The 23,935-nt window shown below is 58.0% G+C and overlaps 1 protein-coding gene across 8 annotated transcripts; it reads left to right on the top strand.

Annotated features, from left to right (window-relative positions):
* Window positions 1-1,742: 1,742 nt before the first annotated feature.
* On the top strand, window positions 1,743-23,935 carry SMTN (smoothelin). Of its 8 annotated transcripts, XM_053928096.2 has the most exons (22): window positions 1,743-1,895; window positions 3,579-3,709; window positions 6,265-6,460; window positions 8,312-8,460; window positions 8,855-8,948; window positions 9,040-9,118; window positions 9,212-9,309; window positions 10,243-10,563; window positions 10,652-10,724; window positions 11,279-11,350; window positions 11,428-11,940; window positions 12,123-12,295; window positions 15,350-15,502; window positions 15,588-15,663; window positions 16,749-16,913; window positions 17,014-17,076; window positions 17,293-17,359; window positions 18,323-18,496; window positions 18,702-18,819; window positions 19,372-19,523; window positions 20,474-20,638; window positions 23,631-23,935. In XM_053928096.2, the coding sequence occupies exons 2-21, from the start codon at window positions 3,687-3,689 to the stop codon at window positions 20,616-20,618; spliced, it is 2,904 nt and encodes a 967-aa protein (XP_053784071.1). In that variant the 5' UTR covers window positions 1,743-1,895; window positions 3,579-3,686; the 3' UTR covers window positions 20,619-20,638; window positions 23,631-23,935. The 8 variants fall into 8 exon arrangements, with proteins under 8 accessions (XP_053784071.1, XP_024422387.2, XP_053784070.1 ...); XM_024566619.4 differs by lacking the exon at window positions 6,265-6,460; XM_053928095.2 differs by lacking the exon at window positions 20,474-20,638 and having other exon boundaries at window positions 18,705-18,819.

Genomic DNA, 23,935 nt, shown 5'->3' with positions numbered 1-23,935 from the left:
ACCCTCTTCTCGGGGTGTTTACACGTCCCTGGGCTGTGGCTAAAGTTTCTTCAGCGCACATGGAACTGCCCTTTGATCTTTCTTTCCCCCACCGTTCCATCCCGCCCCGCCCCTTGCAGGGAGGAAGGGAAATAGGCGGGCTGGTAGGAGGACCCCAGCCCTGAGGGATCCTGGTACCAAGAACTGTTGAGCTTTTGTGCAGCCAGACAAGTCCGGAAGTAGACTCACCTGTGCGGTTCCTCCCAGCTTGTGGGAGGCAGAGCTATCATGAATCAGGCCGTTCATTGGAGCCGGGAGTCGCCACTCTGGCAGGCCCTGAGAATGTCAGGGGGGCCTGGGTGTGCCCCGCCCTAAAGGGCTGTACTAACGGGCGCGCGTGGTTTGAAGTAGGACAGAATTGGCCTTGAAAGACGCTGACTCTTCCGTGCAGCAGAATAAGATGGCATCGAAGTAAAGCAGTGAGGGCCTAGAGGGGGCCTGCCCAAGAGAAGGGGACCTCGAAGTATAGCTTCTAAATTGGGCTCTGTTTGCTCCTCCTCCATTGTGACCTGAACGAGTCTGTTCCCTCTCAGAGCCTTGGTTTTTCCACGAGTAAAATGGGACCACCTGTCAAGGACACGGAGATGAAACAGGATACCTTTAAATGGGTCTCGCAGTCGATACCGAACCTCTCTCTAGATGGGGGCGAGGTGGGGTGGGTGGGTTAGGGTTTCGGAGGATCTGAAAGGTGGGGCTGAGACACTCTGCTGGAGGCAACAGGCCCACTCCCCCAGAGATTCTGGACTCAAAAGGTGCGGGTATAAATCACATTTCCACTACCTATCAGCTGTTGTTCTCAATTGTAAAATGGGACAGTAATCCTGGGCTCAAATGGTAGCTATAGGGGATATATGCCTGGTATCTGGCAAGTACAAAATAAATGAGTTGATACTATTATTTTGGTTTTTAACAAACAGGACTCCAGACCCCACCTCCCAAGCTCCAGCTCCCTTCGGTCTCCATGGAAACCTGTGGGCGGCCCCAGGGCCTCCAGTAAGGGAGATGGAGTGGATCTGAGCTGGGTCCCCTGCCTGATGCCTTGTGTTGTCTTGGGCATGTGGGCTCTCTCTGGGCCTCAGTTTCCTCCGTATTCCTAATTTAGGACTGCAGCGTTCCAAGAAGCAGTCCCGGAAGGGCTTGGAAGAGAGAAGCATGGCAGATGAGGGCAATGTCTGGGCAAAGACGTCTCGGCTGAGAAAGGGGTGCTGTGTGACTGATCTCGCTCCACCTGAGGTGGTGCCTGTGATGCTCCAACATAGGGTCAAAATGCTACTGGTCACAAAGTCTCTACTCCGAGGTGGTTCCAACCAGGTGTCCCAAAAGCAGCCTGGGGGCAGCGGCCAAAGGCAGCCACCAACGGAGGAGGGGGCGGAGTCCAGGGAGGGGTCTAGGTCTCACGAACAAAGAGGAGGGCTGTCCTGAAGGCTCCTAGACTTGGGCGATTCCGGGCCACTTACGCCGGCTCTGGGAGGGGGCCTTTCCTGAACTTTGGCGCAAAACTGCGTCCTCCGGGCGACACCCACCGGACCAGCCAAGGCCACCACTGCAGTGGTCCCACCACTACAATCTCCTACAAACCAGGCCCGCGAGGGGTGTGGCCGTCAAATTAAATTTCCCCAATGAGGCACGAGGGTGGGCGGGACCCTCCCCGAGGGTTGGCTGGCGCGGCTGGGCAAGGCGGGGCCGGCCAGGCTGCTGGCGCGGCTGAACAGGCGGCGCTTCCAGAATCCTGAGGACGGTTGCTGTGCGGCCCTGGGATCCCAGTCGCGCTGCCTTCCGCCAGACTTCTTAGCCATCTGTCGGATCCCGAGCGACCTAACCTGAGCCTGCACGCGACTGGCGAACCAGACTGAGAGGTGAGTGTGGGGGCCTCCGGGTCTCTGAGTGGAAGCCCGGTATTGGGGCGGGGGTTCTGGGACTCCCAGACCTGAGAGCCCCCACCCAACTGCAGGGGTTCTAAACCATGGGATAAGGCTCTGAGACCAGGAAGCTTCACAACCTTCACGGGCGCTGGCCAGTGGGGGCAGTCACCCCGGGGAAGTTCATACATTCCACTGAGGTCTCCCACAATCGCAGGGGACCCAAGATTGTGACAGAGAGCCATGCGACTGGAGTGGGGCAGCGGGAATACCCGGGATAAAAAGAGACTTCCTAGAGTCCCCTAAAGGTACTAGATCATGGACTAGGGACCTCTGCCCCTCAGAAGACAGGGGGGAATCTCAGTGTCCACAAAACTTAAGTCTAGTAATTAGTGAGTGACAATCTTGGGCGGAGCGGGGCGGGGCGGGGGGGGGGGGCGGTTATCCCAAAGTAGATTGGTAAGAAGCAAGGGCTCCAACAGAGGGAGGCCGGAAGTTTGACATCTGTCAGAGCCTACAGGGATGGGAAAAGGCAAGCAGCAATTTAAACAGGCAGGGTCCAATGAAACTGTGTGGATTAGGAACCCCCCAGACCCATTCACTGGATCGGGTGACACAACGAGTGACTGGGGAGAGGTAAGGGTTGACTGAGTGATGAATCAACAAGAGGGGAATCCTGGGGGCACTTCTATCACCATACATTAACTCAACACCTATGGTTTTCAGGCTGTGGACTCTCAAATTCCAGACATTAGGGCTGCAGGAGGAAGGAAAGAGCTGCATTTGGGAGCCTAGGCCAGGATTTAGGGGGCCGTCTTGATGGATAACAATGGGGTAAAAGGGATTGTCCTGAGCCCCGCAAGCACTTTGGAAGGGGGTTCAGAAGCCAGCGGTGGCCAAGATTTTTATAAAATCCATCCCAACCCACTGGCTTTTGGCATCTTCCCCGTGACAATTCCCAGGTCCTCTCTAATCCTCGGTTTGCCTAAATCCAGAGGTTGGACAGGTCAGCTTCTCAAGGCCCTTCCAGCTAAGGAACTGAATTCTAAGCATGAACTGACGAAAGGAGCTGGGTGCCTGGACACCTTGCTTCATGAGGTCCAGGCAGTTGGCATTAGTGGGAGGATAGAAATGGGAGGAGTGGAGAGGGGTGTGTACAGAGGGCAGTCCTCAAGGAGTGGAAGGCAGTTAACCTCGAAGCCTTAAGTCACCTAAGGGAATGAGAATGGCAGTAGCAGCAAGGACTTAGATAAGGCCTCAGCCCACAGCCAGAGGCCGAGCTTTTGGGGGTAGGTGGGGCTGGGCAGGCCTTGGGGATGGGTGGGTGGAGCAGGAAATTGTGGAGTCTGCTGGGCACCCCCTGGTGGTGATCACAGCTTGGGTGGGCCTTGCTGGCGCCCAGCTTCTCAATCTAGGTCCCTCCCCTCCCTGTTTGCTTAGACAGGGTGAGGGCCCAGTTTAGGCCATACAGCAGCCTGGTAGTTGAGTTTGCTGGACTGGAACCAGGGACTGTTGCTTTGTTGAGTTTTCCCGCATACTACCATAGGGCAGAGGGCAACTGCCGGCCAGGAGTCACATCACAGGTAGCTAGGGACAGCAGCGAATGATCATGGGTAAGATGGGGAAACTGAGGCACTAGAAGAGACTCCAGCAGGCCTGACTTACGTTTGTCCCCCGCAGAATTCCCTGAGCTGGTGTCAGGTGCCACAGGCACTGAAGATCTCACCAGGAGGGGAGGAATGGAGATAGGGGCCAGCAAGATGGCAGACGAGGCCTTAGCTGGGCTGGATGAGGGAGCCCTTCGGAAGCTGGTAAGTGACCCCATCATCCCCAATGTCAGGAAAGGCAAGCCAGGCCAGAGGCAGGACCTTCCTGGCTACTTCTCAGTTGACAAGAGTGGATGGCGGGGGAGGGGAAAGGAGCCGGGCTCAGGGGAACAGGGCTAGGTCTGTTCCACATGGTTGATGCGGAGGCCCCAATGGCATTTGCCTGTCCATGCCAGGTGCTGAGGCCTGATCCCTACCGGCCCCCCACTGCTACCACTTGATTAAACAGTAACTGCTAAGGACTCGCCCATATGCAGCCACAGGTGTGGGGCGGCTCCATATCCCAAACAACAGCCTGGGCAGCGTCCACCCCTGGAGGCTGGCCCAATAACAATAGTCGCAGCAATGATTAATAATGGCAGGGCATAGCAGGGGCAGGCTGGGTGCAGGGCACACCAGCTCACAAAATGGGCACAGCAACTCTGAAAGCCAGGAGGACACTGCCTCAGATAAGTGAATTCACCTGCCCCAAGGCACCCATCTAGGAAGAGGGTGTGTCAGGATCCAAACAACCCCCAAAGGGGGGCATGGAGAACCAAGAGTCCTAAGTCAAGGCCAGAAGAGTCTTACGAGCTCTGTGACTTCTAGTCTGTCATTCTTCCACTCTGAGCCTCAGTTTCTTTACCTATAAAATGGTAGGGTCGATGTGTGTGAACCTAATGTCTAGGTATTAGAGTTGGTATGGCGCTGGAAATTCGGCATGGGCCCAATCTATCCCTTTCGGAGCTGCTTCTTGAGTGCTCTAAAGCACTCCCCCCTCCTCCCCCACCGTGCACAAAGAAGTCAGGCAACACGACAGGACAGGCATGTGCCCACCGGCAAGGGGAGGGAGCAGCTGAACTGGATGAAGGACCAGTGCTCCACCTCCCCAGCCCCTGACCCTTGTCCGGGGAGGGAATTAAAGATTTACTTTCCCTAGAAGAGGGCAAGTGACCCACCCCACCCCCTTACCATTCCTCTGAAAGCAGGGGCTGGAGTCAGCCAGTCCAGACCAGCCACTGGGCAGTGTTCAGCCGCTGCCATGATCTACCGAGGTGCTAGGCCTGCGTGTCCGCAGACAAGCACCTTAGGGTGTTTGCCACAGCCACAGCCTGAAGTGTGCAGCGTGGTGGGGATGGGTTGGGCTTCCAAAGGTCAGTTCGACCTCCATTCAGGAAGTAGGAATTCTAAAAAAGGTAGTAAACGGTGAACGGTCCAGACAGAAAGCCAGGTCTCCGCGCATCCCCATCTCTAGGGGTTCCCTCTGAGGCTTAGGGTTCTCCAGCCGCCACCTCTAGACCTGTGTGGGATTTGGGCGCTGGAAAGTTTCAGAGAAGCCACAGCACTGAATGTATCCGGCCCATCCCAGTCCCCATCCTAGGGAAAGGACTAATGAGACCCCGCACCTCATCTCGGGACCAAGAAGCCACCCGAGGTCATTACCACCCCGGGCCGGTTCCTCCACAGCGGGGCGCCCGCCATTACTTCGCTCCGACGCTTCCGAGGGTCCCGCCCCGCGCACCGGCCCGGCTTCGGCCTGCCTCGTGGCAGGATCGGGGGTGTCCCGGGCCGGGCTCCTCCCCTTGGAGCCGGGCCTTATAAGGAAAAGCCGGCCCCGCTGCGGCCGCTACGGGGACTCTGGGAGCCGCTTCCGGCCTCGGCTCCCGCACATTCCTGGAGACCTGGCGGGGCAACGTGGGAATGGGGGCGCCTAGGGACATGCACGCCGCGTGCCCCTCCACCTTGATCCGGAGTTCCAGTTCGGAACCCGACACTAACTAGCTGGGTGACCCGGGGAAGCTGCTTCAGTTCTGTGAACCCCGGTTTTCCCTCCGTAGCCGGGGCTATCAAAATAGGCGGTAGCGGGGCGATTCCCGTCTGGCTCCCTCCTGGGCATCTAGTGCCTCGCTTGTAGTGGGCGCAGGAGGAGGGCCCGGGGCGGAGGGCTGCAGGCGGACGACCCGGGGGCGGGTTCCGGAGCCTGCGGGCCTTCAGCGCCCCCTGGCGAGGCCTCACTACACTGCCAGCCCCATCCGTAACTGGAGGAGCTGGGACTGAGCCAAGGCCTAGTTAGTCTCCTCCCTTGTGCTGGTGGGGAGACTGAGGCCCCAGCAGCTAGGGCAGAAAGTACTGGGAGGCGCCCCCCCCCCCCCCCGCCCCGGAGGAAGCGCTCTCTTTCCTCCCAGGAGAATTTCACTGGGCAGTTTCGGAAACCGCCCCATCCCTTTCCCCTTCCCCCAGTGGACAATGGCACTTTGTACTTCCTTCCCTCCCTCACACAGCCCCCTCCACACACAGCGATGGGGCTTGGGAGGCCCTGAATTCAGGACACAGAGCAGGGACACTGTGGGCAGATCTTTGCCTCCAGGCCCAAGGGCAGGGTCATGTTGGAGGGTGGCCAGTGGAATGAAGTTGTCCATCCCCCAGGCACTGCCCTATCTACTTGGGCGGGGAATCAAACAGATTCCCATTTTCCAGATGGAGACACTGAGGCTCCCAGTTGTTGCAAAGGTGGCCAAGTTCCAACATCAGTCTTTTTCTTTCTTTCTTTTTTTTTTTAGGGACAAGGACCCCATCTCTGGAGTCCAAGGCATTGGGAAGGGTGGCCCAGAAGACAAAGGGCTAGTCATTGCATCTAAGCCTCTTTGCCCCTGCATAGGGAGGGCTGGACCTGTTGTCCTCTCCAGACCTCAATCTCCAAATAGTGCCACAGAGGGCTCCGGGCCTGAGGCAAGGCGAAGGCTGGGAGGTGGGAAGGTCAGCCTCATTCTACCTCCCTCTGCTATAATAGCTTCCCCTCCCACACCTCAGTCCTTTCATAGGTATCTCTAGACCAGGCTAGAAGGGAACTCCCAACACAGTGCCAAGGTCCTCAAGGTCCACTGTGGCAGACAGACTCCAGCAACAGAGCTATCCTCAGCCTAGCGCAGACCCTGGAGTCAGAGAGACCTGGATTCACATCTAGCTCAGGTCACCATAAGCAAATCACTTATCTTCCCTGAGCCTTAGTTTTCTCATCTGTCAAATGGGAGTAATAAGGTGCCAGGGTTTTTGTGAGGTTAGGACAAGTGAGGGCTCAGCACAGCATGTGGCATACAGCTTCTCAATAAATGTTACCAATGCCTCGGTTATCTTGTACTCATTTGCCCTCACCTTTCCCTCCTCCTTAGTGGCTGGAACCAAGCAGAGGGTAATACTGCAGCAGAAGCTATGTAGCAGGTGGGGCTGGAGGTGGGGGGGGAGGTATCCAAGTCACTGGCCCCATCCCCACCCACTACCCTGAAGTGGGAGCATTGTCCCATCTGATGAGTGAGAAAACCAGACACAGAGGTTAAGGACGTGTTCCTGACCAGCCAGCGGGGACTAGACTGGGGCTGGAGCCAGCTGGAGATTCTGGCCTGACCCTCCATAGATACTCAGGAATGTGGAGCCTGAAGGGACCTAAGTGACTCTGTCCCCAGGGCTCTCCCTATTCTCCTCAGATTAGTGCAAGTGAGCTCTTGGCTCAGTTAGGCCAGCCCCCACCCCCTGCTGAAACCTATACTCCCAGCCCCCACCCAGCTCCCCCATGGAGCAGGAAGGAATGATAGGGAGGAGGCTGAAAAGGAAGGGGGATAGAGGGTTCCTGGGCCCTACCCCTAAGTGATTTGGGGAGTAGGGGCAGAGGAAATCACCTTGACTATTCTTGCTCCCCTTTGGCTCAGACCCACACTGGAGGCTTATCTCTGCCATTGTCTTCCTGGGGCCCGGAGGCAGTCCTCTTTCCCTTGAGCCACAGAGGCACAGTGGGAGGGGGGGGAGAGTAACCAGATTGGCTGACTCTGCCCAGAGAAGGTGCCCTTTTCTTAGACCTGGTTAGACCAGCTACCCCCAATTTCCCAGGGACTGAGGGGCTAAAAAGCCTGGACACCTGTCTCCCATGGACACCCTGGGTGAATCCTAGTGCAGCTGCTGTATCTGTCTGGGGGGTTGGCCCCCCCCCCCACCCCGCTCTGGGCCCTAGCCCCTCCACCCCTTCAGTGGTGGCTAGGCCTGGGCCAGTGCATAGCCCCCAGCCATGAGGGGAGCTAGGACGCCTGAGTGCCAGCCCCTGCCTCAGTTTCCCAATCAGTCCATGTGGATGAGGCTGTAACCCCCCAGCAGAGCTGTGGTACTTTGAGACGAGACTGTGGGAATCTCTCACAACGTGGAGTCCAGCTGCCCAAACCACCCTTCTGTCCCCAGGGACACTGTTAGGGACCCATAGGATGGCCTCCCTCTTCCTCCTCCTCCCATAATTCCCAGGCTCTCGGGTTTGATGAAGAGCTCTGAGAGGCAGGAGTCGAAGGAAGGAGCACCTGGCTTAGCACCTGGCACAGGTGGGCAGTTGCTGGCTGCCTACTCTGTGAACCATGGTGAGCTGTGCAGAAGCCCAGGTTGCGTGAGCTGGGTCTCCCCCTGAGGCCCTGGGAGGGTAGGGGGTGGGCAGGCGGGCACGTGACAAGCTTGGGGCAGAGGGCGTGGATATAGATCACTCATTGTACCACAGGCCGAGCTGTGGGCAGCTGTGCCCACCCTCTGCCCCTGGCAGCCAAAATGACCTGCCCCTCGCCCCCGCTTGCCCTGCAGTTAGAAGTCACAATGGATCTGGCAGAGCGGCGGCGCATCCGCTCGGCCATCCGGGAGTTGCAGCGACAGGAGCTAGAGCGAGAGGAGGAAGCCCTGGCATCCAAACGCTTCCGTGCTGAGCGGCAGGATAACAAGGAGAACTGGCTGCAGTGAGTGTGTGTGGGGGGCGTGGACATGCGGGTGGGAGGGTTATGTACCAGGGCTCAGCTCACGCTGTGCAGGCAAGCACAGCTCAGGTGTGTCTGCTGCCTACCTGGGTATGCAAATGGCAGTACAGACATACATTTAGAATACACAGGGATGTTTGTGGGCAAGGACAACATGCCAGTCGTGGTGTCCCGGCCACGCCCAAGTAGACAGCATGTCTGAGTGTGTGATGTTAGTGCTCATGTCCACAGGCATGCATGTGCCAGCATGTAGCCAAAGGGTGTTCACAGCTACGCACCCAAGGTTCTGGGTACCCTGTCCTGGCCCCTGCCCTCAGCCCCCATCCTCCATGACCTGGCCACAGCAGTGAGGGTTATAGGCATGATGTCCCTGCAGCTCTCAGCATCGGGAGGCCGAGCAGCAGGCTGCTCTGGTGCAGCTGGCAGGGCGGCTGGAGTCCATGAGTGATGTGGAGGAGCTGACTTCGCTGGTGAGGCCCAGGCCAGGGCAGGGGATGGGGGCAGGGCAGGTGAAGACTGAACTCCATAGCCCAATACCCGTGGCCTGCCTCTCACCCACAGCTGCGAGGTGCCAGTGAGTATGAGGAACGCAAGCTGATCCGGGCTGCCATCCGCCGAGTACGGGCCCAGGAGATTGAGGGTACATGCCTTGCCCTGGCCCCACCCCTACCTATGCTGCCCATAGTGCCACCCAGCCACTTAGCTGACACTTCACTTTTCCCATCTCTTTCAGCGGCTACCTTGGCTGGGAGGTTGTGCAGCGGGCGACCCAACAGTGGCTCAAGAGAGGACAGCAAGGGGCGGGCAGCACACAGGCTGGAACGGTGTAAGGTAAGAGGTGGCCAAGGTGGGAGGATGGCCCGGTGTCCTGTACCCCCAGATGCCAGCAGCCCAGACCCCTGTGTCTTTGCAGACTGGTCCTTGACTAAGAAAGGCCCCAGCTGTGTTTGGGGGACCCTGGGATCTATCTCAGCCTCTGCCCACACTCCCAGGCCCCCCTGGCCATATCCCCCACTCCACAGTTGTCTATACACAGGCCTTTCCCTGAAAGTTAGCCTGTCTGCACTGCTCCCAGGTTCCTGTCCATCTGTTACCACCCTTGTTGACCTCCCTGCTTGGCCTCCCCACCTCCGCAACTACCTTCCACCCCCACGCCAGCCATCCAGCCTCCATTCAGCAGACGGGGGCATCTCCCTGAAATGCATATCTGACCCTGGTTCCTCCCTGGCTAAAACCTATCCTAAAGCTGCCCCTCCCCCTCCAGACAGCCCACATGCTTACCTTGGCTTATAGGGCCTGCCTTTCAGGCCTGGGCTGACTACTGGAACACTGTTCACAAAGGGCATTCTGTTCTCCAGGGAGTGTGGGTGAGAGGTCAGGCCATGCTGGTGCCCTAAGTGGCCAGCAGAGGTCACTGTGTCCCTGGCAGAACACCCACCCTCCCTGCTGATGCTGATTAACCAAGCTGAGGCCGGGGTTCTGGGGCCTCTGGTCTAGGGATCTGTTAAGTCTGGGAGTCCCCAGCAGGTGTCCTGCCGTCGCCAACGCCTGGCATTAGGGTCTTGTCTTCTCCGAACTTCCCTTGACTAGGCTGTGCCGAGATATTGGGAAGTGTGGATCAGAAACTGCCTGTGGCTTGCCAGTGCCCATGCTTGTGCAGGAGTGCCTGCAGGAAGCCATGGCCAGCTCCTCTGCTTTGCATGCCCTGCCCTGAGCACCTGACAGCCTGGGGAGACTTGGTCACATCCTGTGGGTCCTCCGCAGGTGCCAGAACCAGAGAAACAGGAGCTGGAGGCAGAGGTCCCGGAGCCCACCCCAACCCCTGAAGTCACCAGTCGGGATGTGACCACAGTGACACTCCTGCTGCAGGTCCCACCTGGGAGCATATCCAGCTCACCTGCCTCACCTGACAATTCGCCCACCTCTGCCTCTCCTGAGCCTCCACTGGAGCCTGCCGAGGCCCAGTGCCCTGCTTCCGAGGCTCTGAGCAGCCCCAAGCCACCCCCCAGCCCTCCCAGGGCTGCCAGCCCTGAGCCCCAGGAGACTCCAGCCCCCCACAGCACTGAGAGACAGGAAGTCAACGAGGTGAGTCTGGATGACTGGGAGGGATACCAGGCAGGTGAGCTCCTTGGTCTGGGAGCCAGGCCCTACCCATGCCATGTCTCCCCTGCAGCTCCTGCCTGGCCCCACAGAGCCCCCTGCTGTCCAAGGCCCCAGCAAAGGCCCCTCCAACACAAAGAGAGCAGGTGAGGGTCCCAACAAGGGCACCTACAGGCATCTGCCTTCCCTTCCCCTGGCCCCTCTTCCCCTGCCTGGGAAAGAGGGTCTTGTGCCTAGACAGCTCCAGCCTCCTGAGGTCCGGGCAGTCCCTAACACTCCTCCCACTGCTCCTGAGGTGTCCCCACCCCCTCCCACCCAAGGCCGGAGGCTTCCCCGCAGCCATGAAAGGCAACGGGCCTCAGGCACATTCTTTTCCCCAATAAGGGAGTGCGCCCATCTCCCAGCTGGAGCTATGGGCAGTGCTGGTTGGGCTGGGGGGGGGGGTGTCCTCCATCCCCATCGGCAGGGAGGACCTGGGCACCCTTCCTCCAGCCCAAGCCTAACCCCAGCCCCCAGGAGTGCCCAGTCATCCTGCAGTCAGTGCAGGAGGAGGAGAGGGGCCTGTAAAAGAGATGCAACTGAGTGGGGAGGCCAGGAGCTATGGGAGGTGCAGGATGGGCTGGGCAGTTTGGGGTACAGGAAGGGGTTGGGACCCCCATACACTCTCCTTTCTCTTCCCCCACATGACTGCTACTGCAAGACCTAGCTGGACCCCATCCCTGCCAAAGCTCCCTGTCTGTGCTTAGACCCCGCCAACCAGCCCAGAACCGAGGTACTGCCTGTTCCACTACCCCAGGCTCGAGGCAGTCCCTCTTACCCAGCCACCGACAGCCTTCCTGTCTCTTCTAGAGCCCACCCCCTGTGCCAGTGGACCTTCCCCATTCCAGCGCACTGGCTCCGTTCGGGACCGCATGCGCAAATTCACATCTGATTCTCCTATGGCTGCTGGGCTCCAGGATGGCCCACCTCGGGTGGCTCTAGGTTCCTCAACCCCTGCAAGGCTCCTGGGCTCCTCCCATGTCAACACCACCCCTGCCTCCTCCTCCAGCAGCTCCTCCTCACAGGGCCCTAGTGACACCTCCTCTGGGTACAACAAGGAGCAGCAAGGAGCAGCCCGGCAGCTTCAGAGCTGCCCCCAGGAGGAGGGCCCCAGGGGGCGGGGCTTGGCTGCCAGGCCCCTTGAAAACAGAGCAGGGGGGGCCGTGGTCTGCTCAGAGGAACCCAGTGCCCCGCTGCCCGGGGCTGTCGGCACTGCTGAGCCAGGGGCCAATATGAAGACGACATTCACCATTGAGATCAAGGATAGCCGTGGCCAGACCCCCACAGGCCGGGTGCTGCTGCCCACAGGCAACCAGAGGGCAGGTAGGTCTCCCCACTGCTGGAGATGAATGCCTGCAGCTGCCCAGCTCTGCACATAGGACAGGTGCTGCAGCCAGGGCTCAGGGCGTCCAGAGGGTGTTCTGGGAACAAGGGGGTATCATCAACCTTGGCTGCCACTGTCCTCACCCCACTTGGTCCTGACAGTAGCCTCTCTCTCCTTCTAGAACTCACACTGGGGCTGCGGGCGCCCCCCACCATTCTCAGCACCAGCAGTGGAGGGAAGAGTACCATCACCCATATCAGCGGCCCTGGGACACCAGCCCGGCTGGGCAGTGTCACTCACATCACCAGCTTCAGCCATGCCTCCCCTGGTGGCCGAGGAGGCTCCAGCATTAAGGTGAGCCCTTCCTCACCCCACCAGCATCACCATCCACCTCATATAGACCGCTTCAGGTATAGGGCTGGCAGGGTTCCTCTACTCTGCTTCTCTCCCACTGCACAATGGGGAAACTGAGGCCCAGAGAGAGAAGGTGGCTGCTCACAGTCCACAGCCAGTTGGTTGCACAGCTAAGGCCAGGCCCTAGCCTGTCATCCACTAGATGTATCAGAAGCTTACCCTGTATTGGCCTTAAGCTTCCCATATGCTGATCTCTGATCCTTCCTCCAAAATTGGTTGATTCATTCCTAATGAACAGATGGAAAAACTGAGGCTCAGGAAGGGTACTAAGGGTTTGCCCCCTTCTCCCTGTGGCAGCACCAGTGCCCCTGCTACTACCCGACACTGGACCTCAGCCAATGAGGTGCAGAGCTGATCATCTGCTCATCCAAGATCATCCTGGTCCCTTAGAAGATTGGAGATTAGCGATTAGCATCTGCGTCAACATTTAGGGGGGGTTCTGGGAAGAAGCATTGATGGGGGACAGATGGGGCAGGCGGGTGCCAGTCAGGTGAAGCAGAAACCTAGCAGGTGCCACGGGAACTGAATACATTGCAGCCTTCCATTATTCATTCCCAAGCCTGGGATCGGCTGGCTAGGAGCTCAGCCCGGGAAGAAATCCCCAGCAGGCCACCTGGCTGCCAGGTAATGCCCTCTGTGCCGCACCAGGGACTGAATGGGACTTTGAGGTGAGATGGCTAGAGCCAGGTTTGGGTCTTCTCGTGAGTGACAAGGAAAGGGTAGGGACAAGAAAACACCCTTCCCCCCACAGGGCAGGACGTAACTGCTTTCTGCCTAGGGAGCAAGGAAGGAGTGGCTGCGGCCCTTGGGGTCTGTAGGAAGTTCCACAGTGAGCCCTGGGTCTGATGCCACCAACTCACCTGAGTTTCCCAAGGGGAGCCAAGGGGAAGCAGATAATGTGCCTATAATGTACTTGCTCAAAGTCTGTGGTTGCATCCAAGGGCATTTATTTCAGGGACAACACACTTGTTACAATAGGTTGCTCAACATTCTGCCTCCCTGTGCCTCCACGTCTCTCATCCATTCAAGGCTTTCTGAAACAGCATGGCAGGAAGGCGAAGGAGTGCAGACTCTGGAGTGTAGCGGGCTGGGTCCTCCCTGTTGATGCACGTGGTGGCCCAGGCAGACCCAGTCCTTGCTCCCTGCTTCAGTTTCCCCACTCGTAGGGCATAGGGCTCTGGCCTCAGTAATTCTTCTGACCACTCGCAGCCTTGCTGTGCTTCAGACCTGATCTCTGTAGAGCCAGGGCCAGAGCCAGGCCTGTCGGTCAGACTGCTTGAGCAGGCCACCCCTCCCCCACAGCCCCCTTCACAGGGAGCTCAGAATAGGTTTCTATTTGGGCTGCAGCCCCAGCTGGCGGGTGGCGGGCTGGGAGGCCAGCAGGGGCGGGGCAGGCCCACTGCCCTTGCCTTCGCCCTCAGACCAGCTGCAAAGACACTACCAGCCAGAGGCAGCAGTCCCTACCACTGTCCCCATCATCACCCCACCATAGAGCCCCCACCAGCACCATGCCAGGGGTACCGGGGCCTGGGTCTGAGCTAGCCGCAGCTCTTGAGGAACGACTGGGCCAGGCATTGGAGGAGCTGCGGGCAGTGGCTGAGGCAGGCCGGGTGGCAGTGACCCAGGCAGCCGAGGCAGCTGCCTTGACCATGGAGCCAGTGGCCCGGGCAGCTGAAGAGCTGCGGGTGGAGACAGCAGCACTGAGCCGGCGGCTGGATGCACTGGGCAGGCAGGTGGAAGTGCTGAGCCTGCGGCTGGGGGTCCCACTGGTGCCCGACCTTGAGCCTGAGCTGGAACCTAGCGAGCTGCTCCTGGCCGCCGCCGACCCCGAGGCCCTCTTCCAGGCTGCTGAGGATGCTGGGACCCCCGTGGCCCACCCACCTGCCTTCAGCACCCGCCGCCGCTCCTCTGCCGGCCCTGCCCACAGCAGCAGTCTTGTAAGTCCCTGTGGGCTGGGGGTGGGGGTGGTTCTGAGCCAGGATTTGCCTCTTTTGAGTGACCTTAGGTGTACCACCACCATTCCTGAGCCTCAGTTTACCTATCCATACAAGGGACTAGGGCACTGATACTCCAAGACTGAGGTGAGAGGGTATCAGGCTCCTGGCCCTGAGGCATGTGTGGCGGCTGCCCTGGTAGCCCCTGGCCAAGGCCCAGCCCCCAGCTCCATCCCCACCCCCTACCCCAGCCAGGCTGAGCCTCCCTGAAGCAGCTGCCACCTCAGCTCTTCTTACCCTTATAGCAGAGAGGCCCTGCCAGGAGGGGAGGGGCTGTGATAGTTGGGCTGGGGACTTGTCTGCAAGGGGCTAGGGAGATGCCCTAGGTTGGGGCTGGAGGCCCCTTAGAGGGTAGTTCCCAGTGGGTGGCAGGGAGTAGGAATGAGCTTCAGAGAGGACTTGGCTCTGAGCAGCCCCAGTCAGACACCTGGTCAGGAGCCTGTGGGCCCTGGTCCAGCCTCCTTGGGTGTATGGGGCGGGGGGGGGGCGGGGGGTGTGGAGGGGAATCTGCTGCCTGGGCACTGGCCCAGGAGGACCCAAGCCTTGGAAACTGGCAGGATAGCACAGCCTGCCTCCAAGGGGGCTGAGAATGAAACAGTAGAAAGAACCCAGGTTCAGGAGCTAGGCTACCTTTAGCTCACATCCGGCCTGCATTGCACTTATTGGAGGACTGTGGTCAAGTCATCGAGCTGCCCTGAGCCTCAGTTTTCCCTTCTGTTAAATAGGGATAGTGAAATCCCTAGTGCTTAGACAGTACTTACTATTACATGACAGTCACCAATATTGCCACTACTAATCGTATAAACACAATCCTGGGTACACGGGAAACCCCGCGACAAATCTCTCAGTGCCTCTTCCCTGAGCCTGACGCCTCCATGTCCACCCTTGGGCAGGCAGTCTGTCTGGCTAGTGATTCTTTCCAAGGCTGTACCAGCAGCTGGCCCGGCACCCTGGCATCTAGGCCTCTGCTTAACGTCCATGCCCTCTCCCCACTCTACAGATGGAGCCAGAGCCAGCAGAGCCCCCCTCTGCAGCAGTGGAAGTGGCCAATGGTGCTGAGCAGACCCGCGTGGACAAAGCACCAGAGAGGCAGAGCCCACTGAGCACTGAGGAGCTGATGGCCATCGAGGATGAGGCCATCCTGGACAAGATGGTACGGCCAGATCTGGCGGGCTGGGGGTTGGCAGGGACAGGGACCAGCAGGCGCCAGGTGGGCAATGACAGGGGTCTGTCTGCAGCTGGATCAGACTACGGACTTCCAGGAGCGGAAGCTTATTCGGGCTGCACTACGTGAGCTCCGACAAAGGAAGAGAGGTAGATAGCCAGTTGGCCCACCCAGATCCAGCTGCTCCGTTCCCCAGCTGTTCCCCTCACTCTGGGGTCCATTTATGGACACACCAGCTCAGTAACTGCCCTACTCAGCTTCTTCTATAGACCCAGTTGTTCCCTCGCCTCCTTTCCCCAGCTGCTCCCTTCCCTAGCTGCTTCTCTCCCCCGGCCACCACAGTTACTATTCCCAACCAGCTTCTCTTCTCCTTCCTAGACCCAGTTACTCTCTCACCCAGCTACTCCTCCTTGGATCCAATTGCTTCTCCAAGTCCTGTCAGCCACTCCGTCCCTGATTCCAGATACTCCTTTTCCCAGCTGCTTCTTTCTCTCTGAGGTCCATTGATGACCTCCTTAGTCTCTACCCCCACCCAACTTCCCCTTCCCTGGGCAGAGCTACTTCCTCCATGGACCCAGCTATTCTTTCTCTCAGATTCTGGATTCATTTGCTTTTCCAGATACTCTCAATTTTTCCCTCTCTGAACCTAGCCGCTTCCTCCAAGGCCCACTGATGGCTACCCAGCTTCTGTTTCCACCCACCTACTTCTTCTTTAGGCCCAGTTACCCACTTTGCCACCTTCTCTCCCAACTACTATTTCCCTGGATCAAATTGCTCCTCAGGTACCTCTGATTTCTCCTCCCCTGGATCTAGCTATTTTTTCCTCTAGTACTCTTCTGGCTAAGACCCATTTGAAGGCCCACTCAACTATTGCCCTCACTCAGTTTCTCCTTCCCTGGACTTTGCTGCTTCCTCCCTAGATCCAGATACTCCCTCCAGATTCAGCTACTCCGTCCCCTAGAAGTTCCCTTTTAGATTCAAATATTCCCCCTTGGAGTTCAGCTATTCCACATTCCTGTTTCTTCCCGAGTTCATCACCACGCAGCGCACCACACACCCCCATTCCCTGCCCAGTTGTGGCTACTCCCTCACCCCCAGCCACCCCTTGTACCCTGCGTCTTCATATTTCTAACAAGTTGCCCTCCACCCCATCTTGTGTGCCCCTGTGCCCGTGCATATGTGCTGTGGGTGATGGGTGACCCTTCTGGGCATGCATGGGGCATCCCCCGCCCAGACCAGCGGGACAAGGAACGGGAACGGCGGCTACAAGAGGCACGGGCCCGGCCAGGGGACAGCCGTGGCAACACGGCCACGGAGACCACCACAAGGCACAGCCAGCGGGCAGCCGATGGCTCATCTGTCAGCACTGTCACCAAGACTGAGCGGCTCGTCCACTCCAGTAAGGGACCAAACAGGGCTCAGGGCTCAGGGTGGAGACACGTCTACCCCAGTGGCCCCTGTGCCTCTCATATTCTTCCTCTTGTCCCCTGCCCTTCCAGATGATGGCACACGGACGGCCCGTACCACCACAGTGGAATCAAGTTTTGTAAGGCGCTCGGAGAGTAAGGCCACCAGGCGACAACCTGTGCCTACCTGCCTGCCTGCCTCTTCGGGCTCTTCCTCAAGCTCTCTTTTCATACTGTCATCTGTGTGTTTCTCTGTCCAGTTGTCACTTCCTCTCCTCTGCCTGTGGCTACCACCATCCTTACCCATACCCCCATCTCATCTGCTGATATCCACCCCAGGCCTCACCATGCTTCTCTTCCCGTTTCTTGCAGATGGTGGTGGCAGCACCATGGTGCAAACCAAGACCTTCTCCTCCTCATCATCCAAGAAAATGGGCAGGTGAGTACAGGTACCCACCCCCAGGCCACAGAGGAGTCAGCATCACAGGGGACCTCACTGCACACCCACTCTGCAGGGGGGTAGACCTAGGAGCAGGGGCGTGATAGGCATACAGCCAGGGAGGGGAGGAGTAAGAGTCAGACCACTCCTGCTCACCTTGTAATCTCACCTAATCCTCTACTACACCACAGAGGCCAGAGATTCTGCTCCAGGTCACACAGTTCTGAATGGCGGCAGTAGTGTTGAACCCTTAGAGAGACCGATCTGCTACACTGAGCTGCCTGGTGACACTGTCACTTCCTGTTGTCTGCAGACCACGTCCCATGTCACAGAGCTCCTTTAGACCTTAGACCCATGAGGGAAGGGTATACCCTTCTATCTATGTTACAGAGATGTCGGGGCTGATAGGAAGCAGGGACAGGATCAGAATTCAGCCTAGGAACCAGAGGGGTCCAGGGACTCTGAGTCAGAGAGACCTGCGTTTCCAAGTTCCTGCGCTGCTCCCCACGCCCTCGGAAATCTGAGGACAGGGTTCTCAGTTTCCTTATCTTTAGTGTGAATGATAAGAGTCCCTCTCTCCTCTTGTCACGTTTTAAATGGCATGTAGCAAAGGCTCAATAGACATGAGCTATTATTATTATTACCATTACTATTATTATGCCAATCATCATTATTCGTTGATAATGTCCCAAATCTGAACTCACATGTAACTTGGCAATAGAGTGAGCCTTCTCAGAGAACTACCCAGAGGCCACGTCTGTTGAAAAGAGCTTGTCTTCTTTTCGTTCGAGCCTCAGCGTGCCCCTCTGTAAAATGGTGTGATGAGGAAGCGTCCCTTGCTGGCTGGCATTGCCAGAGAAGATTCTGAAAGAGTGTAGGGTGTGAAGCGTGACAAGACCCCTCCCTGGGTGAGTGGGATATGAGACTTGGGAGTGCCCTAATAGTCAGGTCCCCATCCCCCAGTATCTTTGACCGCGAGGATGAGACCAGCTCACGAGCTGGCAGCCTGGCAGCGCTGGAAAAACGCCAGGCAGAGAAGAAGAAAGAGCTGATGAAGGCACAGAGCCTACCTAAGACCTCGGCCTCCCAGGCACGCAAGGCCATGATTGAGAAGCTGGAAAAGGAGGGCACAGCAGGGTGAGCTGCAGCCGGCTGGCGAGGATGAGGGTGGGAGTGAGGCTGGGGCGGGGCATGGGAAGTGATGAGTGGAGCCAAAAACAGAAAGGGCTGGGCTGGAGGAGCCTGAAGATCAAAGAATGTGGAGCTGAGGCCCAGTGGGTGGGCTGACGGAAGCGGCGCCCCCTATAGTCTTGTGACCCAGCTCCTGGTGATACCCCCGCAGCAGCCCTGGAGGACCCCGCGCAGCTGTGCAGCGCTCCACCAGCTTTGGGGTCCCCAACGCCAACAGCATCAAGCAGATGTTGCTAGACTGGTGCCGAGCTAAGACGCGTGGCTACGAGGTAAGCTGTGAGGCCAGGCGGTGGGCAGTCCCCTAGACAGCAGCTCGACACCTCCCTCTTGGCAGAACGCTTTCTCAACAACCTGTACCCTTCACAGCCACCATGCTTGGCAGGGAGGATAGGAAATCCTCTGATAGGAAGCAAGCTCAAAGAGGATACATAACATGCCCTAAATTCCAGAATAAGTAATTAAGTGGCAGGACCTAATGAGGGCCCCTTGGATGGTACGCACAGTTCAGGGCCAGATCCTACCCTTGGAGTCCCCTCCTCATTGCTCTGGGAGCACTGGATAAGTTTCTATAAGTAAGGGAAGGTGTGATGGGGGCATGGCCTTAGCTGGGTGGCACTGGGTCTCCTGGTTGCACTGTTCCTATAAGTTGCAGACATGGGAATTGACAGACTAAGTTGGAGGAGGCTCATGTTCCCACTGCTCAGCTGCTCTGCAACCCTGGATAAGCTACAGGGCCTCTCTGAGCCCAGTAGGTCTGTCATGCCAACATACTTTGAGGTAGAAGGCATGGGGGAGTTGACCCGTCCTCCCACCGCCCATAGCATGTGGACATCCAGAACTTCTCCTCGAGTTGGAGTGACGGGATGGCCTTCTGTGCCCTGGTGCACAACTTCTTCCCTGAGGCCTTTGACTATGGGCAGCTCAGCCCGCAGAACCGGCGCCAGAACTTTGAGGTGGCCTTCTCATCCGCTGAGTAAGTGTGGGCCCCAGCCCTGCTGGTGTTGGCTGGGCATCTGGGGCTGGGCTTCTGGGCCAGGCCCAGCTGCCCTAAGGCCCCCTGAAGCTGGCCAGCTCCACTGTCAGACAGTGGCTGAGAACCCCCACCCCAGTAAGGCTCTGTCCTCCTCCATCCCGCCTACCTGACGCTGAGTGCCAGGCGCCCGCCGGAACGAAGGAGCCACAGGCTCGCCTACCAGCCCAGGCCAAGGCCCACCAGGTGGCCCTGTCCATATCCCCTCCATCCTCCCTCTGCCCCCTGCTCCCTCTCTCCCTTTCTCTGTCCTGCTCTCCTCCCACTATCACCAGAGCTTCCTGCTCCCACGGGATCCCGGCTGGAGATTCCAAAAGGAGGCTCCTGGCCCGGGCACCCTGCCCGCCCAGCCTATATAGGTGTTGCGAGAGGCTTATATAGGACATCAGCAAGCCCTCCACTTTGGAATCGTTGCCCCATCTGCTCACCTCACCCTCAGCACCCTTTTCCATCTGTTTTTCTTCTCTGCCTTTCTCTTTCTGGTTCCCCCCAGATATCTTTCTCTTCTTCCTCCCTCCACCTCCTCTCACGCCTCCCTCACCCCCCTCCCTGGGGCACAGTCCTCCTCTCCAACCTGGGCGCCAGCGCCATCGCCCCCACCCCGTGTTCCCGCTTGCCCCGAGAGTTCTCTGCACCTGTGATTGGTCTGGCCCCCCACCCCTGTCTGCATTGCACACCATTAGTGATGGGTAGTGAGCGGCACGTCCACGATGGGGAGGGGGCATGCGGGAGGCTGGCAGACTGCAGCACTGAGAATGTAACTGAACTCATGTCTCTATGTGTGTATGTGTGTGTCTCTCCGTTCTTCTTCCCTCTCTCTCCTCTGCCTCTTTCCCCTCTTCCCCACCTGGGCCCCGCCTCCCCACCCCTTCCCGGCCCCCTCGCCTCCCCAGGACCCATGCGGACTGCCCCCAGCTCCTGGACACAGAGGACATGGTGCGGCTTCGAGAGCCTGACTGGAAGTGCGTGTACACGTACATCCAGGAGTTCTACCGCTGTCTGGTCCAGAAGGGGCTGGTAAAAACCAAAAAGTCCTAACCCCTGCTCCGGGCCCCACGGTGAGAAACGCCTCCTTGCCCGCCGGCCCCCTATGCTCAGCGGGGCACAGAGAGAGGCCTGGGAGGTGGGTGGTGGAAGCAGGGGGACCCTGACAAGAGCCAGAGGAGCCAGACCCTGTTCTGGCAAGGCCATTCCTCTAAATGGGAAGTGATGAGCCAGGTGAACAGGACTGAGATGAAGGAGGCCCAGGAGTGACCCCGGCGTAGGTGCCTGACCCATACTGCAGGTCCAGGACAGCTATTGGAAAAAAGTGTAAACTAAGCTGGCATCTGAAAGACAAAGTTGAGGCAAAAGGAGGGAAAGGGAGTCCCAGAGAGAGGGATGAGCCTTCATCCAAAGCTGGGCGCCAGAGATGGAGAACATTGTACCCTCAGGGAGAGAAGGAAGTTTAGTCTGGGTATGAGAAGGAGGTGGGGGCCAGAGATAGATGTTTGAACTTCCTCCTGAGGACAAGAGTCATAAAAGGTTTCCAAACAGAGGAGGGCTGTATGTGGTCTGGTTAGCATTCTAGAGTGGTGCTTGGATGAGGGATGTGCAGCAAGGGGGTGGACTAGATAGCTGGAGAAGCTTAATAAGAAGGGAAGGACAGGCTTTCTGATGGATCTAGATGGGGAGGCAGAAGGAGGGTCAAGGAAGCCTCCCAGGCCTGCAGTTTGGGCACTGGGGAGTTGGAGGTGCCATGCTCCATGCTGGGGAGCTCAGGAACAGGGCCAGTTTAACAGGAAGATGTTTCTGGTTGGGGTCCTGGATCCCTAAGCCAGCTGTGGCATTTCCTCTCTAGTCACCTCAGGGCCATAGTAGAGAATTCAGATCCTGAGCTAACTGCCCATTCCAGACAAGTTCAGGAAAGGAGAGGGGTGGGCTCAGAGTATCCCAGGAGGTTTAGGTGAGAGCTGGGCCAGAAACTAGAATTCCTAGCCCCCACTTGATGGCTCTTTACCTTGCCCCATCACTTTTCCTTCCCATTTTGTAAAGAGAAGAGGAGAAAGAGACACAGAGGGAGCAAGGGTATTGACCAAAGTAAGGTGAGTCAGGGACAGAGCTAGAGGTGCACGCAGGTGCCCCTCAGGGCCTGGAGCCATTGTGGGGGGCAGCTCACATGTGCACACATATACTCAGAGAACTGTGCAGGTGAGGGAGGATGGTCTTGGTGCTGTGTCCAGGTCATATATGGACTTAGGAGCTACTGCCCTACAGGCTGGCCTGGAGGGAAAGAGGCCCAACCCGGCCCTGATCCAGTTGGAAAGTGTGACTCAGCCGTGCTGTTGCTCAAATTGCCTGGTGTTTGGCCTGTCACTGGGGCAGCTGGAGCCCTGAGCGTGAGCCCCAGTGTAAACAATGGCTTTATAAGGTTTCCAGGGAAGACACCAGGGGTGGGAGGGAGTTCCACACTGGGGGAGGGAGGCTGGGATCCCTGGGGAGATAGCCACAGCTGGAAGAAGATGCAGAAAGGGCTGCCTCTCCATTATAGTACAGCTGGGAAAATGAACCCACTCTGGGGCAGGGCCGATCCCAAGGGCACATATCCTATCAGCAACAGAGTCGGAAACCGCTCACTCATCCTAAGTGCTTCCAAAATCTCAAATGAGGCAAGAGAATGACTATACTGTTTCTGTAAAGATGGGGAAATTGAGTCACAGAAAAGGGCAGGGCTTTATATAGCATCCACAGCTAGTCAGGGATAGAGCCTGGAATGAAAGAGGTCTCTTTCTTCCCAGGCTTCTTCTCTGAAGGAGTTCAGTGAGCTGGGAATAGGCCTCAGTCCTACCACAGTCCCAGGTTTGACCTTGAAGGCACAAAATTGGAAGTAGTTCTGAGCCCTTGGGTGTCTTGGGAACAGGAGCGATTCCTGCCCTTATGCTTTTGCTGCCAAGGGAAACTCACTTAACAACACTAAGTGCTTACTATATGCCAGTCATGGCAGATGGGAGGGAGAAAGGCAGAAGAAGTCTTGCTCTGGAAGAGAAGGGAAAATGGAACCAGGGAGCAAACCTCCAGCTTTAGGGGTTTGGGGCTGTCAGTTGCTTAGTAGCTGTAGCCCAGTCACCCCAGAGTGGGGAAGAGAGCTCCTGCAGTAGGAAAGAGGGGACTCCAGGCAGGTGCCAACACACTGGGTTGGGGGCCTAGACCCTAACAGGCCCAGCCTGCACATAATAAGCTGTGGGTCTTGAAACAAGTGAATCCTCTGCTGTGACTCAGTTTCCCTATCAGTACAGTACATCTAACACTCTGGAGGATGGCCAGAGGGTGGTCCCACCCCATAGTGTGATACAGATAGTCTTGTCTGTATTGACTGGGACCCTCATCTGCCTCCCCTGCTCTACCCAGGGCAGGGAATAAGGATTAAAGAACTGCCCCCCCGCCATCACCCACCCACACGTCTCTGAGGCCATCTTACACAGAATGGTTGTCCCCTGGAGCAAGGATAGGGATTGGAGGGGTTCGGGGCGGGGGGGGGGGGGGGGGGGGGTTCTGCAGGAGTACCAGGCCAGAGAGCTGGCAGATGGATAATTGGGTGCAGAGTGTCACTGGGAAGATCCTGGCTTCTGGCTTCGGGGAAAGATTTGCCAGGGGTAAGGCCCCTCAGGTGCAATGGCCCAACTGAGGGGCGTGTGGCAGCTAGCATGCCATCGAATGTGAGCAGATGGGCGTCCTCCAGAGAGAAGTGGCTGGGATCTGTTGTCAGGGCCTCCCCCGGGGCAGGGTAGAGACATACCCTGCCCTGTCTGGGATGAGACACAGCTGTCTTCCTGCATCTCTACCTCCACCTGCCTGGTCTTGCTCCCAACAAAAGTGCCTCCAGACTTGGATGGGTAGAGCTTGGGGGTTCCTGCCTTCCCGGAAGGCTCCCGCCTCTTCAGTCGACCAAGAGTATGGACTTTATGGGAAACCAGCAGACTTTGACAGTGAAAAGACCTTCGAGTAGAGGGTCGCTGCAAGAGTTGGGACCGGCGCTGACAACCACCCCTGTGCCCCCCCCCCTCCTCGCAGGATGCTGGTGGACTGCGTCCCCCTGGTGGATGTGGAGGACATGATGATCATGGGCAAGAAGCCCGACCCCAAGTGCGTCTTCACCTATGTGCAGTCGCTCTACAACCACCTGCGGCGCCACGAGCTGCGCCTGCGTGGCAAGAATGTCTAGCCTCCCAGCCCGCATGGCCTGCCCGCGGCAAGCTGCCCGCACCATCCAGGCACCCTCCCCTCCCTGTGAGCCAGCCCACAGCTGCCCTGTCTGTCGCGACACCCTCCCTTGCATACACAAGCAGCGTTTTGATAAATTATTGGTTTTCAAGGAC

Source organism: Desmodus rotundus, chromosome 7 (genome assembly GCF_022682495.2).
Source record: "Desmodus rotundus isolate HL8 chromosome 7, HLdesRot8A.1, whole genome shotgun sequence".
Lineage (NCBI taxonomy): Eukaryota > Metazoa > Chordata > Mammalia > Chiroptera > Phyllostomidae > Desmodus > Desmodus rotundus.
The sequence above is the reverse complement of the archived record's forward strand: the minus strand, read 5'-3'. Positions and strand labels throughout refer to the sequence as shown.